Below are 21,972 nucleotides of genomic sequence, written 5' to 3' on the forward strand. Positions count from 1 at the left end.
TCCAGGAGTTGGTGATGGACAGTGAAGCCTGGTGTGCTGCAGTCCCTGGGGTCGCAAAGAGTTGGACATGACTGAGCGACTGAACTGAACTGATGCCCCACCAGGGCCCACCGAATCGGAGTCTGCACATTAACAAGATCACCAGGTGACTGGCAGGTACTTTAAGGTTTGAAGAGCACTGGTACTGGTGATAGAGAGGCTACAAGACCAACCACCTATTTTAAGAATATTGGCCTTCCTTAGGCTGAGCTCCAGAATAACAGTGCTTCCTAACTGCACTCATCTTGCCTGCTCTTCCACCTTCCCACCATCATTAGAGAGGATCTTCCCAAAGCCCAGTCTGATCATGCATAAAGTTCTAGAAAAGCTTCTCAGAACAGCAGGAGCAGCTCCCAAGGGCCCTGCCAGCCTCATCTCCTTCCAGCCATCCCCTCCCACTCCATGCTCCACCCATGGAAACTACCTGTGGTTCCCAGGAAACAGCAGTCACCAAAGGTTACATTTTCATTACAGCAAGTTTCTCAACATATTCATTTCTCTCAAAAAGCATCAGACAGTGAACACATGAACGACTTCTAACAGGCAATCAACTCTGGGGAAAGGTACTAGGGCGTGAGAACTTTCTTCTTTTCTCTCCCCCTTTTTCCCATCTGTATGTATGAATTTTACAATTAAAAAAAAAATTACTCCCTAGGAGAAAGATAAGCAGGTTCTGTCACTGGACATACATTTAGTTATTTTATTGCTACCGTATTAAAGAGGATAGAACTGACCTCAAAGTGCTCATGTGCCTTTGAAAGTATTTAATGGATACTGTGGGAAACATGCTGAATAATTCATGACTTCAACAGCAGACTCATTGAAAAGAAAAGCCAAACACTTCCATCATGGTTCTCTGACATATCATTAAAGACATTTTTTTTCTTTTAACGTGTAAACATTTTGGCTTTTCAAAATTAGTTCTAATTCTGAACTGTGAGATTCTAAGTTTAGACATAAAAATCCATTGTGCTAAATGAAGACTCTAGCTTATCTGGTTTGTTCACATAATGATTCACAGCCACTAGAGTCTACTCATTATTAGTTCAGCCTACACTTACAGAGAGGCTGCCAGGCCGAAGGCACTGACTGCTGGTATGCTCTGCAGGGGTGGAAAATTCTAAGAAAATATTCACTTAATGGATTTAAGATTTATATCACCACATTCAACTCCAATATGTATATTTTTAATCCACTTAATCTGCATGCTACAACTGTATTTTTCACAACCATTAACTTCTTAACTTGCAAAACTAAACACAACCCCAATGAAAAAAAGAAAAATCTTATCATCAATCATTTGACTGAATCCATAGGGATTCTCTAAGCAAGAATACTGGAGTGAGTGGCCACGCCCTCCTCCAGGGACTCCTCCCAACCTAGGGACTGAATCCAGGTCTTCTGCATTGCAGGTGGATTCTTTACCAGTTGAGTTACCCAGGAAGCCACCCTGTTAAAATAACTCAAATTAAAAAGTCTAATCTTTAGAATATATGTGCTATACTGAGCTTTTAAAAGGATAAGACGAAAAACAATTGATAAGCTGAATCTTACAAAGATAAGAGCACAGAAGTAACAGTAGTTTGAAATAGTCATAGTCAAAGTTAATTAGATTTTAGTCTGAACTAATTTTAGATACTGTTTCTAGTTGCTAAACTAAATGCAATGACCATGGTAATTTCTCCCTTCAATTCCCTCCAAAATCTGAGTCCAACAAGAATAAGTAAAGACACTTATTTTCATATATATTTGAAGAATTCTATTTCTTTAAAGTTAAATCAGACAATGAATTCTTAAATATTGAATATTCAAAATGAATTCTGAATATTCTTTTAAATATAATGGCTTCCCTGGTGGCTCAGATGGTAAGGAATTTGCCTGCAATGTGGTAGATTCGGGTTTGATCCCTAGATCAGGAATATCCCTGGAGAAGGGAATGGCTACCCCCTCCAGTATTCTTGCCTGGAGAATTCCATGGACAGAGGAGCCTGGAGGGCTACAGTCCATGAGATCACAGAGTCGGACACAACTAAGTGACTAACACTTAAAATACTAACATACTCGCTCAATAGGAAAAGAGGTTACTGTTTCTACAGGTAGATGTAAAACCAAGGCAAGGAATCTTTTAAGGAGAGAAAGCTTGGACCAGTTCCTGTGGATAAAGCAGACACTATTGCATTTACAATCTTCACCTCAGATAGTATGAAGAAGAGAAAGATAAAACCAACTGGTAACACATGAAGACCACGGGCACACTTCATTTCAAAAGCTCACGAGGCTGTACCAGAACCATTTGACAAGGTACCTGAGTAAATGAAGCGCAGGATGTCCGATAAACAAGAACAGAAGAAGGCGTCTTTAACGATGACTCGTAAGGGCGGGTTGCCCGGAGACTCCTGGCTAGCACCTGGAAACGCGGGGTCTCTGTTGATAGTAAAGAGATCCTGGGTAGTCTGGATGATACTGGAATCCTGAATGTCAGCAGGACTCTTCACGCTGAAGAGCAGCATGAACACATGGCTGACGGCGCAGAGAACGATCTTGTGGGCCTCGGCCACCTCCTTTAAATCTGGGCTGTAAAACACCACATCCACACACTGGCAGCAGAACAGCAAGTTGTTTAAGTCGGCGTTATAATGCGATGCTTCAGCCTTCAAGACCGGCATTTTCTCTGTTTCAAAAAAGAAAATAAGAATAACAAACTGCTTTAGGTCCACAGACCCCCGTCACTTCAGGTTTAAACACAACAAAACAATATTTTTTTTAAATATTATTAGGTTGAACCATAGGAAGTTGCCAATATTTGGCCATTTTGGATCCAGAAAAACAGCACCTTTTCTATAGCTTCATCTAATTATAAACTAACTATCCAGGAATGACACAGATACACAGAAATACTGTATTTACTTTTTATAGTACAAATGAAAAATGTACCAATGCCACAAAGAGCATTTCTCACTATGTGTGGCCCCACATAAAATATTTCTCCAAATGCTAGATTTCAGTTATGTTGGCTGTTATCATTCTTCACCTGATAAAAAAATTCAAAGAAATTTCTGAAAGTTCTGAAGAGCCCAACCTCACATCTGAAGTCGCTTTCCTTCCAGAATAACTGAAGGCAGAGGAATGAATTGTTAAAACTGCAGCCTCTTAAAAGCCAGGGTTCAGAGTCTTGGACTCGATGGTTTAAAACCACCTTGACCATTTTATTCCGATGCTAAAGTTTGTCTTTCCCTCCTAGTAAAACATTATGCTGCCCCACAACCAGCTTCTTCCTCTCGGCACACGTCAGGGAGATTGCTGGTCAGGCTCCATGATTTCCACAAGGGCAGGTAACCTTCCATTCCCTAGTTGGATCACTAACTAAATTAGATTAGCCTCCATCAATTCAGAACATCAGCCTGGAGAACCACAGCCCAGGTCCTCATCATAGACCCGAATTGTGAACAGTCTGCTAACTTTCATCTAAAGCTGTGCCGAGGAAAACGTGACCTGGGAAGGGTTGCCTGGAGGATATACAATCATGTAAACCCGTACAATTCAGCCTTCTTCAGGAATAAAAACAATTCTTTATTCTAAAGCAGAACTCCAGTCTACTAACTGGACAACAAGGTAAGTTGGGGGCCAGGCTCTTTCTGCCCTGTACCCTATCCATCCTCTTCTCTCCATCACCAGAGGCACCCTACAGATCCTGACTGTCTGAGAACAGTTTATAAAAACCACATGCCCCAAAGCCAGGGATCCGTCCTTAGAAGAAGTCGGCGCCGGAACAAAGGTGCGCCTGGACCCTGAGTTACAGTCAGTGCGATGCCACAGCGCTCCCGTGGGAAGGGCACCCCTGCCCACTCTCTGCCCTGCTGGCCCCAGAGGAAGACCCACAGGTTGTAGTGCTAAATGACCTGAAGAATGCTGCCTTGTCTGAGCAATTGGTATGTTTTCTCTTCTTTATTAATAAGAACTAAGAAATTATGCATCAGCATTATTGACTTGGCCATTCCCCACTCATCTTCACATCCAGGAAGTAATTAAGGGCCCAGGGTTTGCTACATAACAGACCGCATCACCCCTTTCACCCTGCACATCACAATGTTCAAAGCCAATTTTACGGTGTATGTGTCCACACTTTTGGAACTGACTTCCCATACAAAATTACACTCTCTTGGCTTGTTCATGTACATTCATTCATTCACCAAATACTTATCAAGCACAAACAATATCCATAATTACTTGATCTGAATAGAGTATTATTTTACCATTGCTATTACAAGATTATGCAATAAGTTCTGGCAAGTTGATATAATTTTTTTTAATTTTATTTTCCTCTAGCCCTATATCATGAACATTTTCAGTCAAAAACCTCAAAGAATGATACAATGAGCACACATATATCTTGCCCTTAAATTCTGTAATTATTAACACTTTCCTTTTTGGCCTTTTCTCTAAATTTTCTCTCTCCCTCTGTGTGTGTGCATCTCTCCTTCACTCACAAATCATTTAAAAGTAATCTGTAATCATTAGGATACTTTAGTTCTAAATACTTTCATATTTACTCATAACTCATATTTATCTCCTAGGAATAAGAACATTCTTCTACTAAACACAATACTATTATCATATATAAGAACATCAACAGTAATCTCATAGTATCATCTAATTTCCCATCCATAATGAAATTTTACCCAACTGTCCCAAGAACATCTTTCAGATGTTTTTATGGAACCTGTATCCACTCAAAGTTCATGCATCACATCTGGTTATTTCTCACTGGACTGTAATTTTGAGCAGCTCTCTACCACACACACCATTCTAAAAAGAATCTATAGGTTCAAGTTTTCAAGACAATAGTCCTCAAAACGTGATCCAGGTGCCACCTGCTTCAGAATCATCTGGGAGGCTTATTTAAAAATCAGATTCAGACTCCAGCCCAGATTCACTGAATCGGAATGTCAGGTGAGTCCTGAACACACTCGAATTTGAGAACAATTGCCCCCACGCTTTTGAAACGATCTACAATAAATATCAACAGAATGTTTAGACACAGGCTAATAAATGCACCTGGCTGTTCAAGCTGAGGTGGTCTAATTCCATGAAACGAGTTGCTCATCTTCCTTCTCTTCATTTTTTCACTTGTCTTCTGATTTAAGGCTTGGATCATGAAATATTCCAACTAAAACAAGAATCGAATGTTAATTAGAGCTCTGACAAAATTATGTAGACATGACTATTTGGACTCCAAATCACAGCTGCCGGTACCATCGAGACGTATGCCTTAGCCAATGCTTTTCAATTTTTTTTATTAAAAAAAAAAAAAATCTATCAAGTAGAACAGTCTGTGCCTTGTCTAAACATAAACTATCATTCAAGGAAAAAACTGTACTTTCTCTTGAATAATCAAGAATGCCAAGCAGTACACCCATGTGACTATCAATAACCATCTCACAGGCAACTATAACAAGTAACACTAGAAAAATTCAAACCAAGAGCAGATCTCTAGCTTTGGGTCACATCTGCTCACAACAATTTGGAAAGTTCATATGTGCTCTACTTTTTTTCCTGAACAAATTACTTTGAAACGCATCCGTCATTTCATAAATTAAAAATCTTAACCACATGCACTTACATAGCTCCGGGCATGTGACACCTGGGGCAAAAGTACAAAAGGAGGTCCACATACCACCTACCTAAATATTTAAATGTTGCAAATCAAGAAAATAAACTGTTAACGTAAAATATATTCTATCGTCCTGCTTTGCCAAGTATGTCATCATTTAAACTGGAAGGGTTGGTTCAGATTTAAATTCTGAGACTCCTCAGAGTCTCCTGCAGCAGAGAGAGCTGGCCCCTAACTCCTGGGGCCCAAGACCACCTTTCTTGTCTCCGCCTGCCCACCCCACACTCCCCTACCGGAGGGCACTGGTGCATGCAGGCAGATATCCACACCTACACAACCGAGGTCCAGCCACTCTCCCCTTCCCTACTCCTCATATCTGGTCACCCCTTGGTCACCTCTCAGGCCTCGGGGTGTACATTATCAGACATGTGGGCCACCTTCAGGTAGATGGACCCAGGGAAGAGACTGGAACAGACTGGGCAAAACAGACTCAGCACCAGCTGGTCAGAGGACTTGGGATGCTGGGTCACAGCACAGCATGCAATGCTCTACGTTGATGGAAATGTCCTATAACATCTGTGCTAATCATGGAACAGTAGCCACTAGCTAAATGTAGCTATGCAGGACCTAAAATGTGGATAGTACACTTGAGGAACAGAATTTTTTATTATTATTTATGTATGTACGTGTAAGTCTCTTGAGAGTCCCCTGGACTGCAAGGAGATCCAACCAGTCAATCTGAAAGGAAATCAGTCCTGAATATTCATTGGAAGGACTGATGCTGAAGCTGAAGCTCCAATACTTTGGCCACCCAATGCGAAGAGCTGACTCATTGGAAAAGATCCTAAAGCTGGGAAAGATTGAAGGCAGGAGGAGAAGGGGTGACAGAGGATGAGATGGTTGGATGGCATCACCACCTCAATGGACTTGAGTTTGAGCAAGTTCCAGGAGATAGTGAAGGACAGGAAGCCTTGTGTGCTGCAGTCCGTGGGGTCACAAAGAGTTGGGACGTGACTGAACAGCAAAAATTATTTATGTACATATGGGCTTCCCGGGTGGCTAAACAATAAAGAATCTGTCTGCAATACAAGAGACGTGCATTCGATCCCTGGGTTTGGAAGGTTTCCCTGGAGAAGGAAATGGCAACCCACTCCAGTATCCTTGCCTGGAAAATCCTGTGGACAGAGGCGCACTGAATATGAGATAGAAAAAGTGAAACAAGCTAGATAAAAGTAAAAGATCCTCACATAGTCCAGTTGTTTAAAAATAAACATGGCTGCTCATTAGAAACATATTTGGAGCTCTGGTTTTAAAAAAAAAAGCACTACCCAGGAATTTGTATTTTTCAAAAAAATTCCAAGATAATTCTGATATACATCTGGATTTTAAAAAGTGATTACAGGTTTTTCTATTAAATGGTAGTTTTGGAGATATAGAATTCTATAATTTTTCTGTTGGCCAATCATGATGCAGTGGTATTAAGTGAGTAATAGTTACACAATCACAATAGTAAAATATGTTTATCGGTTTTCACAATCAGTAACCAGAAAAAGAATGAAAGATAATTACAATTGCATGCCATAATGGGAACACGATTAAACTATCAATATCAAATAATTACATACCACCTTGGGGGTCAAGGAGAATGATGTGCTAAGTGGAAGTGCGTACATGCACAAGTTTTCATCTGCTCAACTGGTCTATGTCTCTTGGTTGATGCATTTAATCCATTTACATTTAAGCTAATTATCAATATTTATGATTCTATTACTGCTTTCTTAATTGTTCTGGATTTATTTTCTGTAGGTAGGGATTTTCTTAGGCTTCCCTGGTGGCTCAGACGGTTAAGAATCTGCCTGCAACTCAGGAGACCTGGGTTTGATCCCTGGGTTGGGAAGATTCCCTGGATGAGGGCATGGCAACCCACTCTGGTATTCTGGCCCTGAGAATCCCCATGGACAGAGAAGCCTGGAGGGCTACAGTCCATGGGGTTGCAAAGAGTCGGACACGACTGAGTGACTCAGCACAGCACAGTACAGAGCTTTTCCTTCTCTTGTTTTCTGCTTAGAGAAGTTCCCTTAGCAGTTGTTGTAAAGCTGGTTTGGTGGTGCTGAATTCTTTTAATTTTTGCTTGTCTGGAAAGCTTCTGATTTCTCCATCACATCTAAAGGAGAGTCTTGCTGGGTAGAGTATTTCTGGTTGTAGGTTCTTCCCTTTCATCACTTTAAATGTCATGCCATTCCCTTCTGGCTTGTAGTTTCTGTTGAGAAATCAGCTGATGGCCTGATGGGAGTTCCATGGCATGTTATTTGTCATTCTTCCTTGGTTGCTTTTAATATTTTATCTTTAAGTTTTGTCAGTTTGATTACTATGTCTCAGTGTGTGCTTCCTTGGATTCATCCTGTTTGGGACACTCTGTGCTTCCTGGATTTGGCTGACTATTTTCTTTCCCATGTTAGGGAAGTTTTCAGTTATTATCTCTTCAAATATTTTCTCAGGTCCTTTCTCTCTTCTCCTTCTGGGACCCCTACAATGTGAATACTGGTGTGTTTAATGTTGTCCCAGAGGTCTCTGAGACTGTCTTCATTTCCTTTCATTCTTTTTTCTATATTCTGTGGCACTGATTTCCACCATTCCACCCTCCAGGTAATTTATCTGTGCTTCTGCCTGTTACTCTGCTACGGATTCCTTCTAGAGTATTATTCATCTCTGTTGGTTCTTTAGTTCTCATAGGTCTTTGGTAAACATTTCTTGCATCTTCTCAATCTTTGCCTCCATTCCTTTTCCAAGATCCTGAATCAAATTCACTGTCTTTATTCTGAATTCTTTTTCTGGAAGGTTGCCTATCTCTACCTCATTTAGTTGTTTTTCTGGGGTTTTACCTTGTTCCTTCATCTGGGACATAACTTTATGCTTTTTCATGCTGATTAACTTTCTGTGATGTGGTTTTGTATTACTCGATGGGAGACTGTGGTTCTTCTTGCTTCTTCTGTCTGCCCTTTTTGATGGAGGAGGCTATGAGGCTTGTGTAAGCTTTCTGATGGCAGGGACTGGTGGTGGGAAAAACTGGGTCTTGCTCTGGTGGGCAGGACCTTGCTCAGTAAAGCTTTAATCCAATTATCTGCTGACAGGTGGGGTTGTGCTCCCTCCCTGGTAGTTTTTTGGTCTGAGGCAACCCAGCCCTGACTTCCCTGGTGGCTCAGATGGTAAAGCATCTGCCTAGCGTCCATCTTTTCCAACAAATGAAACCAAGTTGTCCTTTTCCCTTTCAGTTCAGTTCAGGCGCTCAGTCGTGTCCGACTCTTCACAACCCCATGGACTACAGCACACCAGGCTCCCCTGTCCTCCACTATCCCCCAGAGTTCAATCAAACTCATGTCCATTGAGTCAGTGATGCTATCCAACCATCTCATCCTCTGCCAACCCCCCTTCTCCTTTTGCCTTCAATCTTTTCCAGCATTAGGGTCTTCTCCAATGAGTTGACTCTTTGCATCAGGTGGCCAAAGGGGTGGAGCTTCAGCATCAGTCCTTCCAATGAATATTCAGAGTTGATTTCCTTCAGGATTGATTCATTTGATCACCTTGCAGTTCAAGGGACTCTCAAGAGTTTTGTCCAGCACCACAGTTTGAAAGCACCAATTCTTTGGCGCTCTGCCTTCTTTTGGTCCAACTCTCACATCCATACATGACTATTGGAAAAGCCATAGCTTTGACTATACAGACCTTTGTTGACAAAGTGATGTCTCCATTTTTTAATACACTGTCTAGGTTTGTCATAGCTTTTCTTACAAGAACCAAGTGAAGTGAAAATTGTTCAGTCATGTCCGACTCTTTGCGATCCCATGGACTATAATCCATGGAATTCTCCAGGCCAGAATACTGGAGTGGGTAGCCTTTCCCTTCTGCAGGGGATCTTCCCAACTCACAGATGGAATCCAGGCCTTCACATTGCAGGCAGATTCTTTACCAGCTGAGTCACAAGGGAAGCCCAACAGTACTGGAGTGGGTAGCCTTTCCCTTCTCCAGGGGATCTTCCCGACCCAGGAATTGAACCAGGGTCTCCTGCATTACAGATGGATTCTTTACCAACTGAGCTATCAAGGAAGTCCACCCAAGAACCAAGCATCTTTGAATTTCATGGCTGCAGTCACTGTCCACAGCGATTTTGGAGCCCAAGAAAATAAAGTCTGTCACTGTTTCCACTTCGCAGCAAACAGAAGGGGGAAAAGTGGAAGCAGTGACAACAATAACCATTTCACAAGATTAAAACTATTCTTGATTTTAAAACTAAAGTTCTAATTGTGGTTCTAAGAAACGGCTAAAGAGCCAACCTGACAAATGACTAATTTATGCAACTGGGATTTCCACTTACCACTCCTCCGAAATACTTTCCTATGTAGAAGTCATCGAGGCTGTGCAGCTCCAGATAGGTGGCTCCTAGTTCTTTAGCAAGCTGGATCCCTTCCGTCGTACTGACGCAGCTCCCTCTGTCTGAGGTGCACAGTGGGCATGTGCAGGGTAATTCTTCTGAGAAAACGAACATGACCAACAAAGCGTTTTGAAATTAAACACACACACACACAAATGTGCACAGACAACCTGGACATTAAACAACAAATTAAGAGCTCATACCAGAATCACAGTTCAAGGCCACTTCATATAGCTACTATCCACTAGACTCTGAATGAGAAGTGTCAGTGATAACTGCAAGGTCCCTAAAATAAATAAGCTTTAAATGGAAGAACAACGAACAAGATCTTATAAAATAGATGAATTTTTAAATAAGTGAATGAATACTACCAAGGGGATTACAGTAACTAAAATGCCAGGCCTGCTTCCTTTTATACAACTTCAACTATGAAAACAATGGGCTGGCATTTTTTGTTGTTGTTGTAATAATCTTTAAATACATTCACTAAGTTTGAATACATCTTTTACTTTAACAGAATCCTCAATCTGACCTCAATCCTGAAGGCTGCAAAACTGTCAGTCATTCCAAATTTCATATGAAGTACATTCCTACTAATCTAGACATTTCGATGGCTGAACTCTAAAGCATTCAACTGCAGTGACCAAAGTCAATCACTTTTCATCTTTTGCTCCAAGATCATAACACTAAAAACTGAGAGCATAAATTACTCAAGATGTGAACTTCCCCAAGAATCACATACAGACGTATGGCTGGGAAGGTGGTAAACCTATCTGTCTGTAAGACTCTGCCTTAATAAAGCTAATCGTGTATGTTCAACTCCATATTTGCCAGCCAGCTTTATTCTGTTTCATGCTACACTTCAGATATGTCATTGTTCAAAAAGCAGCCAAGTCCATTTCCAAGAAATCACATTGTTTTAGGTTGGCTTCCCCGAGAAAACAGACTCTGACATGGAGACACTGTGTGAAGGCGGCTTTCTGGGGGGTGATCTTGGAAACAGATCTTCTCAGGGGTGCAGGAAGCTGCACTCCACAGAGAAAGAACTCGAACTGCAATGTTGTTGCAACAGACACTTCAGTTACCAGACAGGAGACTCTGGAGCTTAGATGGCCCTTGAGAGGGGTTCCTCACACAAAGCTGGGTTTCTGTATCCCTAAATCAGCCAGTAAGTAGAGGAGGGCTGCCTTGTGGAGGGAGCAAAACCTCGGGCAAGCAGCTTGTATCAGCAGAGGGTAACGCCTGGAAAGGGACTCAGCTGTGACCCCCAGGGGCCAAAAGACCTGATAACTGAAAGTACAGTGACCCTGACAGGGCATTCAGGCTGCTCCCCCATCCCCACAGCACACACAAAAACGTCCTACCAATGAACAGTGCAGATGGAGCATCTATATGAACACATGGCATGCATACCAAGGATATTCTGTGCCATGTGCATATGTAATACCCATGTGACACGTACACCTAAGAATTAGATAATTTCGATTCGCTGAAAGCATTCTGAGCTCAGAAACCATGCGTTCACATCCTCGTTTTGCAGAGGAGGAAACTGAGGCTCAGAGAGGTTGTGACATGTCTAAGTCTCCTTGTGTCTTAGAGACAGAGAAACAATAATAAAGCTGTTACTTGTTACACCTGATAAAGAGGCATCAAAAGATAAGATAAAAATTTAGTTTGCATAAAAATGCCATGATTTAAAAATAAAAGTATGCATCGCTAAAGTATGCAATAAATAATAAGTCTAGTCTGAGTTTTTGCACTTATTTTTTTTCTAAGATCATATTAGGTTCAGAGCAAATAAAGTTATCATACACAAGTTAGCCTATCTTGACAAAGAACACATTGGCATTTCACATTCTTTACAAACCCATCATAAACAGGGCCTTTGACTCTCTGAAGACAGAGATCTTCTCATATCTACAAAGCTCTCCTTATATTGATGGAATGAGGTGGGTAGGCAGATCATCTTATTAAACATTATTTCGGGACAAAAATAAAATCAGTACCATTTTGAGTGAAAAATTAGCGAGCATAATGTAAAATAATTGTGAGGAAACAATCTTGGTTTGAGGGAAAAATCCAGTTAGTGTCAGGCCTAAGCCAGCTGAGCAGGGTTTTCCATCGTGTGTAGCCACAAGCATCTTACCAACCTAGAAAGTGTCTCCTAATGTCCAATCGTTACATCTCCTCTATGTCACAGAAGACATTGCTTTTTGTTCACTTGAACCCAAGAGGAAAAAATGTCTAGCCATTACATATTAGGTAGGAGAATTAGCAAAATGTTTATGAATTAACTAAACCAACATTTAGCATTTCATCAGCAACAATCAGAGGAGACCCCAAACAATTTTAAACTGCAGTGCCTTCTTCAGGACTCACTCCTACTGAGCCTTGCTCAAGAGTCCTGGAACTCTGGGAATCAGTGTTACATTTCCAGTTAACACTGTAGTCTTTTCTCTCCCCTTATATATTATCTTTCAAGGTATTATCACAAAATGTCTAATTTTTTTTCAAAGCAAACACAATGTAACTCTAGAATTAAGATGGATGGCATCTCTTTCAAAAGAGTGGCTTTGAGAACCGATATGGCAACCCACTCCAGGACCCTTGCCTGGAAAATTCCACGGACGGAGGAGCCTGGTAGGCTACAGTCCATGGGGTCGCAAAGAGTTGGACGGGACTGAGCGACTTCACTTTCACTTTCTTTCAGGATGATGCTTACAATGTTGCCAGTGCTTGAGAGTATTAGAAATCTTTTTAGGAATTCCAGCCTAGCAATGTACTAGGCTCTGTCAGAGCTTCAAAAAGACAAGACAGGATGCCTGCTTTCAGGAGCTTAAGGCTATGAATACACCTTTGCCAAGTTTGGAAAAAAAAAGTCTACTTTAAAGACAAATTCAATATTTAATAAAAGCCAAAGATTTATTCAAAGCCAAGTACGAAGAAGACCCACACACACAGTCAAGCTTGTCAAAACACGTATAACAAAAGCAAAGAGATGAGACTGACTGTACTTGCTGAACTTGTTCTTAAAGCAGCTGGAGAAAGGAGTTGCAGAACACCCAGCACTGTTTCACTGGACTGCAAGGGATTCCAGGAGGGAGGAATATTCCAGGAAGGAGGAACAATCCGTGTCCTTGAACCAAAGAGCCAGCTTTAGCTTTGTAATTACCTTGCGATCACATTTCACATGGGAAATTAATTTCACTCCGTTCGTGAAAATGATTTTTCACGTCTGTATACGTCATTCATAAAGCCATTCATTCACGCGTTGAACAAACGTTTTTTGAGCAGCCACCACACCTCAGATTGCAGGGTAATAAAGATACACAGATAACTGAAACTCATTGTCAACCGAGCCCAGGCAGACAACGACTGCGGACCATTATAATAAGTACTGAAATAAAGGTGTATGAAATCACCACAGGAACAGAGGAGAAATTAACTCTGCCTGGGGGACTGGGGAGGGCCTCGCAGAAAAGGGAACAATTTCCAGGGTAAGGACAAATTCAGTATGCGGACAAGATGGGCTGTGCAGAGGGGTACTCTATATGGTACAACACGGTGCATGCGGAGGCCTGAATGTGAGAAAAGGAACACGTCACTTCCACTTTCAAGAGGACAAGCTAATTCCACACTGCAATCTCCTCTTCCTGCCAAACCACAGAAATCATGAAATGGGGGGTGGGATGGAAGGGAAGGAGAGAGATGGGGGGCAGGGGTGGGGAGAGAAGAGAAAAAGGGAGGTGAACCTACGGCAACACTGAAAAATGAGGGGAGAGACTCTTATAGGACCATAAACTAGGGGTCCCTGAGAGGATGCAGGTGGCGAGCACAGGACCAAAGAGGAACCTGGAGGCTCAGAGGACAGGGGGCACCTCGTGTCCTGCAGCAACATGGAAGTGCTCACTGCTTCATGAAGCGGGGTGAGGAGCAGCCCAAGGGCACCTGAGTGGCCCGGGGCAGGGCAGGTCTAAGGTGAGTCTGCACATCCTTCTATATCAGGAGGAGGAAGGACCCAAGAATTAACCGGAGCGAGCGTGAACACGCAAATGGGGGGTACCTGGAGTATCAGAAAGCATAATGAGAAGAATAGATTCTGAAACATTGAATTTAAATAACCAACCCATGAATTTTTCATAATGATTTCAAAGAAAGACGCAGGAGCAGAGAAAAGGGACTTTTACGGCACTTACAGTAGCAGTGGTGATAGTGAAAGCCACTGAGTTGTGTCTAGCACTTTGCGACCCCATGCACTATACAGTCCATGGCATTCTCCAGGCCAGAATACCGGAGTGGGTAGCCTTTCCCTTCTCCAGGGGATCTTCCCAACCCAGGGATCAAACCCGGGTCTCCCACATTGTGGGCGGATTTTTTACCAGCTGAGCCACAAGGGAAGCCCTACTCTACTTACGGTAGCGTACCAACTAATAAACGAAGAAGGAATGATAGGAAATCACTATTTTGCAACCCCAGTGATCACAACTGAAGGGATCATGCAAAAGAACGCGTTTGGATTCTTATTAATAATGTCAATGTCATGAAAGATACTCCTCCTGCCCCCCTCCAAAAAAAAAAAAAAACGGCTAGGAAACTGGGAACTGTTCTGAATTAAGAGACCAGGGAGTCATGAGAACTAAATGCAACACACAGTCCTTAATTTCATACTGAATTTTTTAAAAAAAGAAAAAATTAGAATACATGGGAAAATGTGAATATGGGTTATATTTTAAATAATAATGTAACAGGTAATAGTATGTTTCTTGTGTGATGGTTGCCTTATGGTTAATAGGAAGATGGTTCTGTTCTTAGAAGAGACATGCTTAATTAATCAGGATTGAAGAAATTCCATAATGTTTACAATTTACCATCAAATGGTTCAAACAAAAGAAGTGTGTGTTTTTAATTTCTGGAGCTTACTGTCCCATTCTTGTCAAGTTCTTAGGTTTGAAATTTTGCAAATGGAAAAAAAAAGATGAAAGTTTCTAGACAATTGAAAGGGTTGAGTATTATGATCTGACATATTCTAGGATGGTTATTCTGAGAGAATCTATTTCAGAGAGAAGCCAAGCAGGAAAAATTGACCAGAGGCTGATTTACCAGCAAGCCTAAGCTTCAAAGCCCTTCCTTATGGCTTGTTTCCAAAGTCCTGGGAGAAACCTGGCCCTTGGGTTCTTTCACATGACGTGCTTTTGTCAAATATGCAAAATGAGATAGTCTGTCCATGTCTGGTGAAGACACAGGCCTCCTTCCAGTCCAACTCACTTCACCTTGCATCAGGCAGCTTTGCAGTAGCTGTGGACATTTTTAGGATGCTGCTAAAGAGGAATTTAAATTTAGGTTTAGTGAGATACTATTTGCAGTCTGTAGTCACTTCCTTGTAAGTGCTTGCGAGCTGTCTCGGTACATGCACGGCCTTCAGGAATGCTGCTTCCACCCACAGTGCAGACTGGTCCAGCATCAGGACACAACGAGGAGGAGCCGAGAGACAAGCAAACACAACACAAACCGTGGTGCCAGCACCAAAAAAAAAAAACAATTATCATTCCTTTTGCTCTACAGAAAACCTCAGAAAGTGGTTATCATGTGGAGACTTGATCAAAGAATCTGCAGCCAAAAAAATACAAGAAAAGTTAGAGAAGTGTCAGATTTTTAAATAAAAGAAACTTTTTTTTTAACGTCTGTGGTATTTGACAGCCTTTTTGGAGTTGTAATTTCTTTGGCTTTCTTTTCACATTCTGAATAAACATTCATTTGTATACATGTATGTCTGTTACTTTGTAGTTTTTTTTTTTTTCCTTACAAAGAAGCTCTACAATTGTACAGATCTCAAATCCTACAAAATTTGGAACTGCCCATTTAGACCAAAAAGAAAGTCATTCTGACAGATAATTAGATCACCAGGATCTGAAATTCAGTAAAGATGATGAGTTTGAGGTTTATTTAAAATATAAATCAAAACAGCTTCTGAGTCAACTGGATATGCGGAACAGGAAAGAAAGACTGCTTAGGTGATTCTAGTGTGGGGAACAGACAGGTTTGGCATCATCTATCAAGACTGGGGAACTCAGAAAGAAATCAGAACACCTCTTAACACCATACACAAAGATAAATTCAAAATGGATCAAAGACCTAAATGTAAGATCAGAAACTATAAAACTCTCAGAGGAAAACATAGGCAGAACACACGATCACATAAATCAAAGCAAGATCCTCTATGACTCGCCCCCTAGAGTAACGGAAATAAAAACAAAAGTAAACAAGTGGGACCTGATTTAACTTAAAAGCTTTTGCACAGCAAACGAAACTATAAGCAAGGTGAAAAGACAACCCTCAGAATGGGGGAAAATAATAGCAAATTAAACAACTGACAAAGGATTAATTTCCAAAATATACAAGCAGCTCATACAACTCAATGCCAGAAAAACAAACAACCCAATCAAAAAGTGGGAAAAAGACCTAAACAGACATTTCTCCAAAGAAGACATACAGATGGCTAACAAACACATGAAAAGATGCTCAACTGCTCATTATTAGAGAAATGCAAATCGAAACTACAATGAGGTATCACCTCATACCGGTCAGAATGGCCATCATCAAAAAGTCTACAGACAATTAATGCTGGAGGGGTGTGGAGAAAACAGAACGCTCTTGCACTGTTGGTGGGAATATAAATTGATACAGCCACTATGGAAGATGGTATGGAGATTCCTTAAAAAACTAGGAATAAAACCACCATATGACCCAGCAATCCTAGGCATATACCCTGAGGAAACCAAAATTGAAAAAGACACATGTATTCCATTGTTCATTGCAGCACTATTTACAATAGCTAGAACATGGAAGCAACCTGGATGTCCATCAACAGATGAATGGATAAAGAGGTTGTGGTGCATATACACAATGAAATATTACTCAGCCATAAAACGGAACACATTTGAGTCAGTTCTAATGAGGTGGATGAACCTGGAACCTATTACACAGAGTGAAGTTATTCAGAAAGAGAAAGATAAACATCGAATTCTAACACATATATACGGAATCTAGAAAAATGGTACTGAAGAACTTATTTACAGGGCAGCAATGGAGAAACAGACATAGAGAACAGACTTATCGACATGGGCAGAGGGGAGGAGAGGGTGATGTACGGCCAAGAGTAACATGGAAACTTACTTTACCATATGTAAAATAGACAGCCAACGGGAATTTGCTGCATGGCTCAGGAAACTCAAACAGGGGCTCTGCATCAACCTAGAGGGGTGGGATGGGAGGGAGATGGGAGGGAGGTTCTGTGGCTGATTCATGTTGAGGTTTGACAGAAAACAGCAAAATTCTGTAAAGCAATTATCCTTCAATGAAAAAAATACATTAAAAAAAAAAAAAGATTGGGGAACTCAGTGGAAAGAGGAAGGTATCTGTGGAAACATGGGTCAGGAGAGAGACTAGAGTCAGAGAAAGAGACTGGGTAATCACCGTGTCGCTGCAGGGGAAGTGAGGACACCAGATTAGCAGGTTCAGGTCAGAGGAAACGGCAAGAAGAGGTGAAGAAAAGGATGGGACCCTGGGCAACAGCCACAGGATGGACTGACTTGGTGCAGATGTGTGAGGGAGGCTCAGGGAGCCAGGAAATATGACAGAGAATTACAACAACCAGGAAGAGAAAAAGTAGCTTTTGCTGAGTGGAGAGAGAGGTGTGTCTGAATAACTTCAAAGGGAAGATTGTTATTAAAACGTCAATTAAAGTGGGCGACAGGCATATAATTGGCAGCCCTGAGTGAAAACAAACCCAGCGTCATTGCGAAAGTCAAGTTAGACTGTAGTGGACTCAAGAATGAATGGGAAGTCAGGAAGTGGACTCAGGAAGTGTGGATGACTGGTTCAAGAACCGTGACCAGCAATAAAAAGAAGGTTAGGGAAGTAGAGGGGACATGGAGTCCAAGAAGGGTCAAGCCTGCTTTATTCATATCTACTAATGCTAAACACGTATCTACCATGTGACCCAAAAATCCTCCCAGAAATCTACCTAAGCATCATTAAAAGAATGCAGAGATAAACTCTGGTGTACTCATACAATGGGACAATACACAGCAATAAAAAGAACAAATTACAGATAAGTTCTGCACGCATGAATCTCAAAAGTATCACACTAACTGAAATTAGTTAAACACAAGACACTGCATATTGTATAATTCCATTTGTATGAGGGTCAGGAATAGGTAAAACTAACTTATGATGTTAGAAGTCAGAATAGCAGTTATCTCTGGGCAGGGGCAAGAGAGGCTTCTGGAATGAGGCAAAAGTTCTATGTATCTTGATCTGTATGAGATAGCTATATAGGTGCACACATACGTAAAAATGCAATAAACTGTGCTCTAAAATTAGTGAAGTCTAATGTCCTTTATTTTGCTATACTTCAATAAAAAGGAAGAAAAAAATGAATAAAAACAGAATTTTAAGGACAGTTTTACTGAGGAAATAATCCTTAAGAACTAGAAAACACCATCAATTCAAAGAGAATTCTGAGTTGACCCCAAGATAATCTGACAACAGTATGCACAGCAGCAACTACTAAAACTGACTGAAGCACAACAATCCTCCAGCTACAGAGTCACCAATACTTTCAAGGTGGTGTTGTCAATATTCAGCTCATTCACTGCATACCTGCCTAAAACTCAGCTCTCAACCCCACATCCTTTTGGGAACAATTTATCTTTCCCAACTGAATAGTCCCTTAGATTGTCAAAAACAGTTTTCCAGGGCTCAGTGTCAGCCTAATAACTCTCCCATATCAAAAAGAACACAGTGACTGACTTCCTTCACTTCAGAAAACTAAGATCATGGCATCCGGTCCCATCACTTTATGGCAAATAGATGGGGAAACAGTGAAAACAGTGACAGACTTTATTTTTTTGGGCTGCAAAGTCACTGCAGATGGTGACTGCAGCCATGAAATGAAAAGACACTCGCTCCTTGGAAGAAAAGCTATGACCAACCTAGACAGCATATTAAAAAGCGGAGACATTATTTTGCCAACAAAGGTCCGTTTAGTCAAAGCTATGGCTTTTCCAGTAGTCATGTATGGATGTGAGTGTTGGACTATGAAGAAAGCTGAGCGCCGAGGAATTGATGCTTTTGAACTGTGGTGTTGGAGAAGACTCTTCAGGGTCCCTTGGACTGCAAGGAGATCCAACCAGTCCGTCCTAAAGGAAATCAGTCCTGAATATTCATTGGAAGGACTGATGTTGAAGCTCAAACTCCAATACTTTGGCCACCTGATGCGAAAAGCTGACTCATTTGAAAAGACCCTGATGCTGGGAAAGATTGAGGGCAGGAGGAGAAGGGGATGACAGGGGATGAGATGGTTGGATGGCATCATCGACTCAATGGACATGAGTTTGAGTGAACTCCAGGAGTTGGTGATGGAGTTGGGAGGCCTGGTGTGCTGCAGTCCATGGGGTCACAGAGTCAGACACGACTGAGCAACTGAACTGATACTGATACTTCACTTCTGTAGAAGAACAGTTTAAAAGAAAACCTTGTACCCATGAGAATCACAGTAGTTTATGATACTTATGTTTGACTTCTGATTATCATAGCCAATGATAAAGAGATGACAGCTGGCAATTTGAACCCAATCATTTTGCTTTAAAAAAAAAAATTACTAATCATCAATAAATAATGCTTTTCAAAATTATCATGGCACCTGCACTCTCATATAAAAGAAAACTACTTACCATTTTGTCTTGTACCAACAGCAGCAATGATTACTGGAACTGAATTTAATGCTCTTTTTATCACTGGAATATAATTATCCTTCACTTCATGGAATGAAAACTTGTCGTTTACATTGTATTTGATCACAATGATGTCTGCACCTCCAATTAGATTTCGAGAGGTATACCAATCACTGTCAAAAATGTCCTAAACCAAAATGTAAAGAGCAATCTTTAGTCTGCCTATCTTCAAATTCATCATGAAACAAACTGTAACATATTAGTTTCATTTTTTGGCTACATTTTAATTTTTGAACTCATTAAAAAAATTATCAACAATAAAAAGAACAAAAATGAAAAATAAATAAAAATTTAGTTTTTAAAAAGTAACTACATGAAATTTAAAATGTTTGAAGTCAATCGACTCTTTAAATTTTTTTTATATTCATTTAGCCTGGAGAGCTATGTAGTGGTAAAACAGGACCTAGAGGATCCCTGAGACTCTGATGAAATAAGCAACCTCTTTCAACACCTATACTTAAAAATAAGCACTTTGTTTTAAAATTATGCCATAGCTTTATCACCTATAGTTTCAAAAATGTAACACTTGCATTTTAGATACAAGAGCATCAGTGTGAGTAAGGAAGCTTCAGAGGATTTTCTGTGACCCAGTTTAGTGCAGGATTGTTCAGTGTTCTGGATTATAATTACTGTGAATGCCATGGAGCTCCATGTATTTTATATATATTATATATACAAATTTCATATATATCTTTCGACTTTATCCATTCTTTGGACAGTACTACATATATATAGTGGTTTAAGGGAAGAGAATGAGGCAGGGAGAGGGTATGCTTTCATAAAAGGATGGTGTGTATTTTAAGATGTTAACATGGTAAGGAATATACTTGCAATTCATGTATTTTCCTCCTATCAATTAAAAATTCAGGTTAAATCTTTCCAGTTTTAAAATCTTTATTCTGGACCACAGTTAATAATATTTAGGCTTCCCAGGTGGCACAGTGGTAAAAAATCCGCCAGCCAACGCAGGAGACATCAGTTTGATTCTTGGGTTGGAAAGATCCCCTTGGGGAGGAAATGGCAACTTGCTCCAGTATTCTTGTCTGGGAAATCCTATGGACAGAGCCTGGTGGGCTACAGTTCATGGGGTCCCAAAGACTGAGTGACAGAGCACACACATTAATAATATTTATATTTAGAATTAAGGCCAAAAGTAACTTATTATGGACCCTATAAAGTTTTTAAGGATAAAACTTTGCACTTTGATATTTTAAAAATAATTTTTCAAAGTTATTGCATGAATAGCGGTGTAAGAAAAATATCTGTATGTACCTTAAAACCATTGCTAAATATGCATAAACAGCCTCCTTCTTCCGTTCTGGTTAACTATTAATCATTATTTGTCCTTTCATGTGGCCTTTGGTATGTATTCTTAGGACATAATAAAGCTAGAGTAAGAAAATAGCTAGATGTGGCTCACAAATCCAAAAAACTGTTGGCCTATGAAAGTTTGCACTTTGAAGTAGGAGTTCAAAACAGGGTTTCAATCAACTGCAACAGAGCTTTTATTCTGCTAGAAAATTCTGGAGAAGGGTCACGGCAATGCCCTTTGGCAGAGTTTCTTCTAACCAGTACACCCCCATGCCTTGGCCAAGCCTCTCCCAGTTCCTTGCACCCTCGCAACCTGCCCGTTTCCAAAAGTATACTCAGTGACACGAACGACAGAATTTTTAGATATGAATACCTTACTCAAAGTGGGACGGACACAGTGTTTTTAGAGGAAGACTTAAAAGCAAAAACAGAAAAAAAAGAGGCCGACCATGGGGCTACAAACAGCAAAAGCAAAACCTTGAATATCGTGGAGGATGTAAGAAGAGAGAAAAGTGGAATGGGACACAGATAAAGAAATTGTGAAAGCTTCCCAGCAGAGCTCTATGCTAATTTCCAAATCCCAAACCACCAAACCCATTCAGTTCCAACTGTATCTGTTATAGTATTCAAGCTCAAAGTGTGTAAGTACAACAGGGTATGGGAGTACAGTAAAGAAAGAGGACAAACTCAGATGAGTGGGACGAACAAACGAAAGAAGTGGGAGCAATATCAAGCAGCCATCTAACTCTGAGAGAACAAATCAAAAGGAGCTGCTCTTTGCATTCCAA

General features: G+C 40.7%; 1 protein-coding gene across 1 annotated transcript in view; it reads right to left on the minus strand.

Moving 5' to 3' along the window:
- The window catches only part of RHOBTB3 (Rho related BTB domain containing 3), a 58,223-nt gene that overhangs the window by 31,965 nt on the left and 4,286 nt on the right, over positions 1-21,972 (minus strand). Inside the window, exons 3-6 of the mRNA XM_006047510.4 lie at positions 19,814-20,000; positions 10,023-10,177; positions 5,095-5,206; positions 2,345-2,710 (exon numbers count right to left, since the gene is read on the minus strand). Coding sequence (XP_006047572.2) covers positions 2,345-2,710; positions 5,095-5,206; positions 10,023-10,177; positions 19,814-20,000 — 820 coding nt within the window. The remainder of the gene's footprint in view (positions 1-2,344; positions 2,711-5,094; positions 5,207-10,022; positions 10,178-19,813; positions 20,001-21,972) is intronic.

Source organism: Bubalus bubalis, chromosome 9, assembly GCF_019923935.1.
Source record: "Bubalus bubalis isolate 160015118507 breed Murrah chromosome 9, NDDB_SH_1, whole genome shotgun sequence".
Lineage (NCBI taxonomy): Eukaryota > Metazoa > Chordata > Mammalia > Artiodactyla > Bovidae > Bubalus > Bubalus bubalis.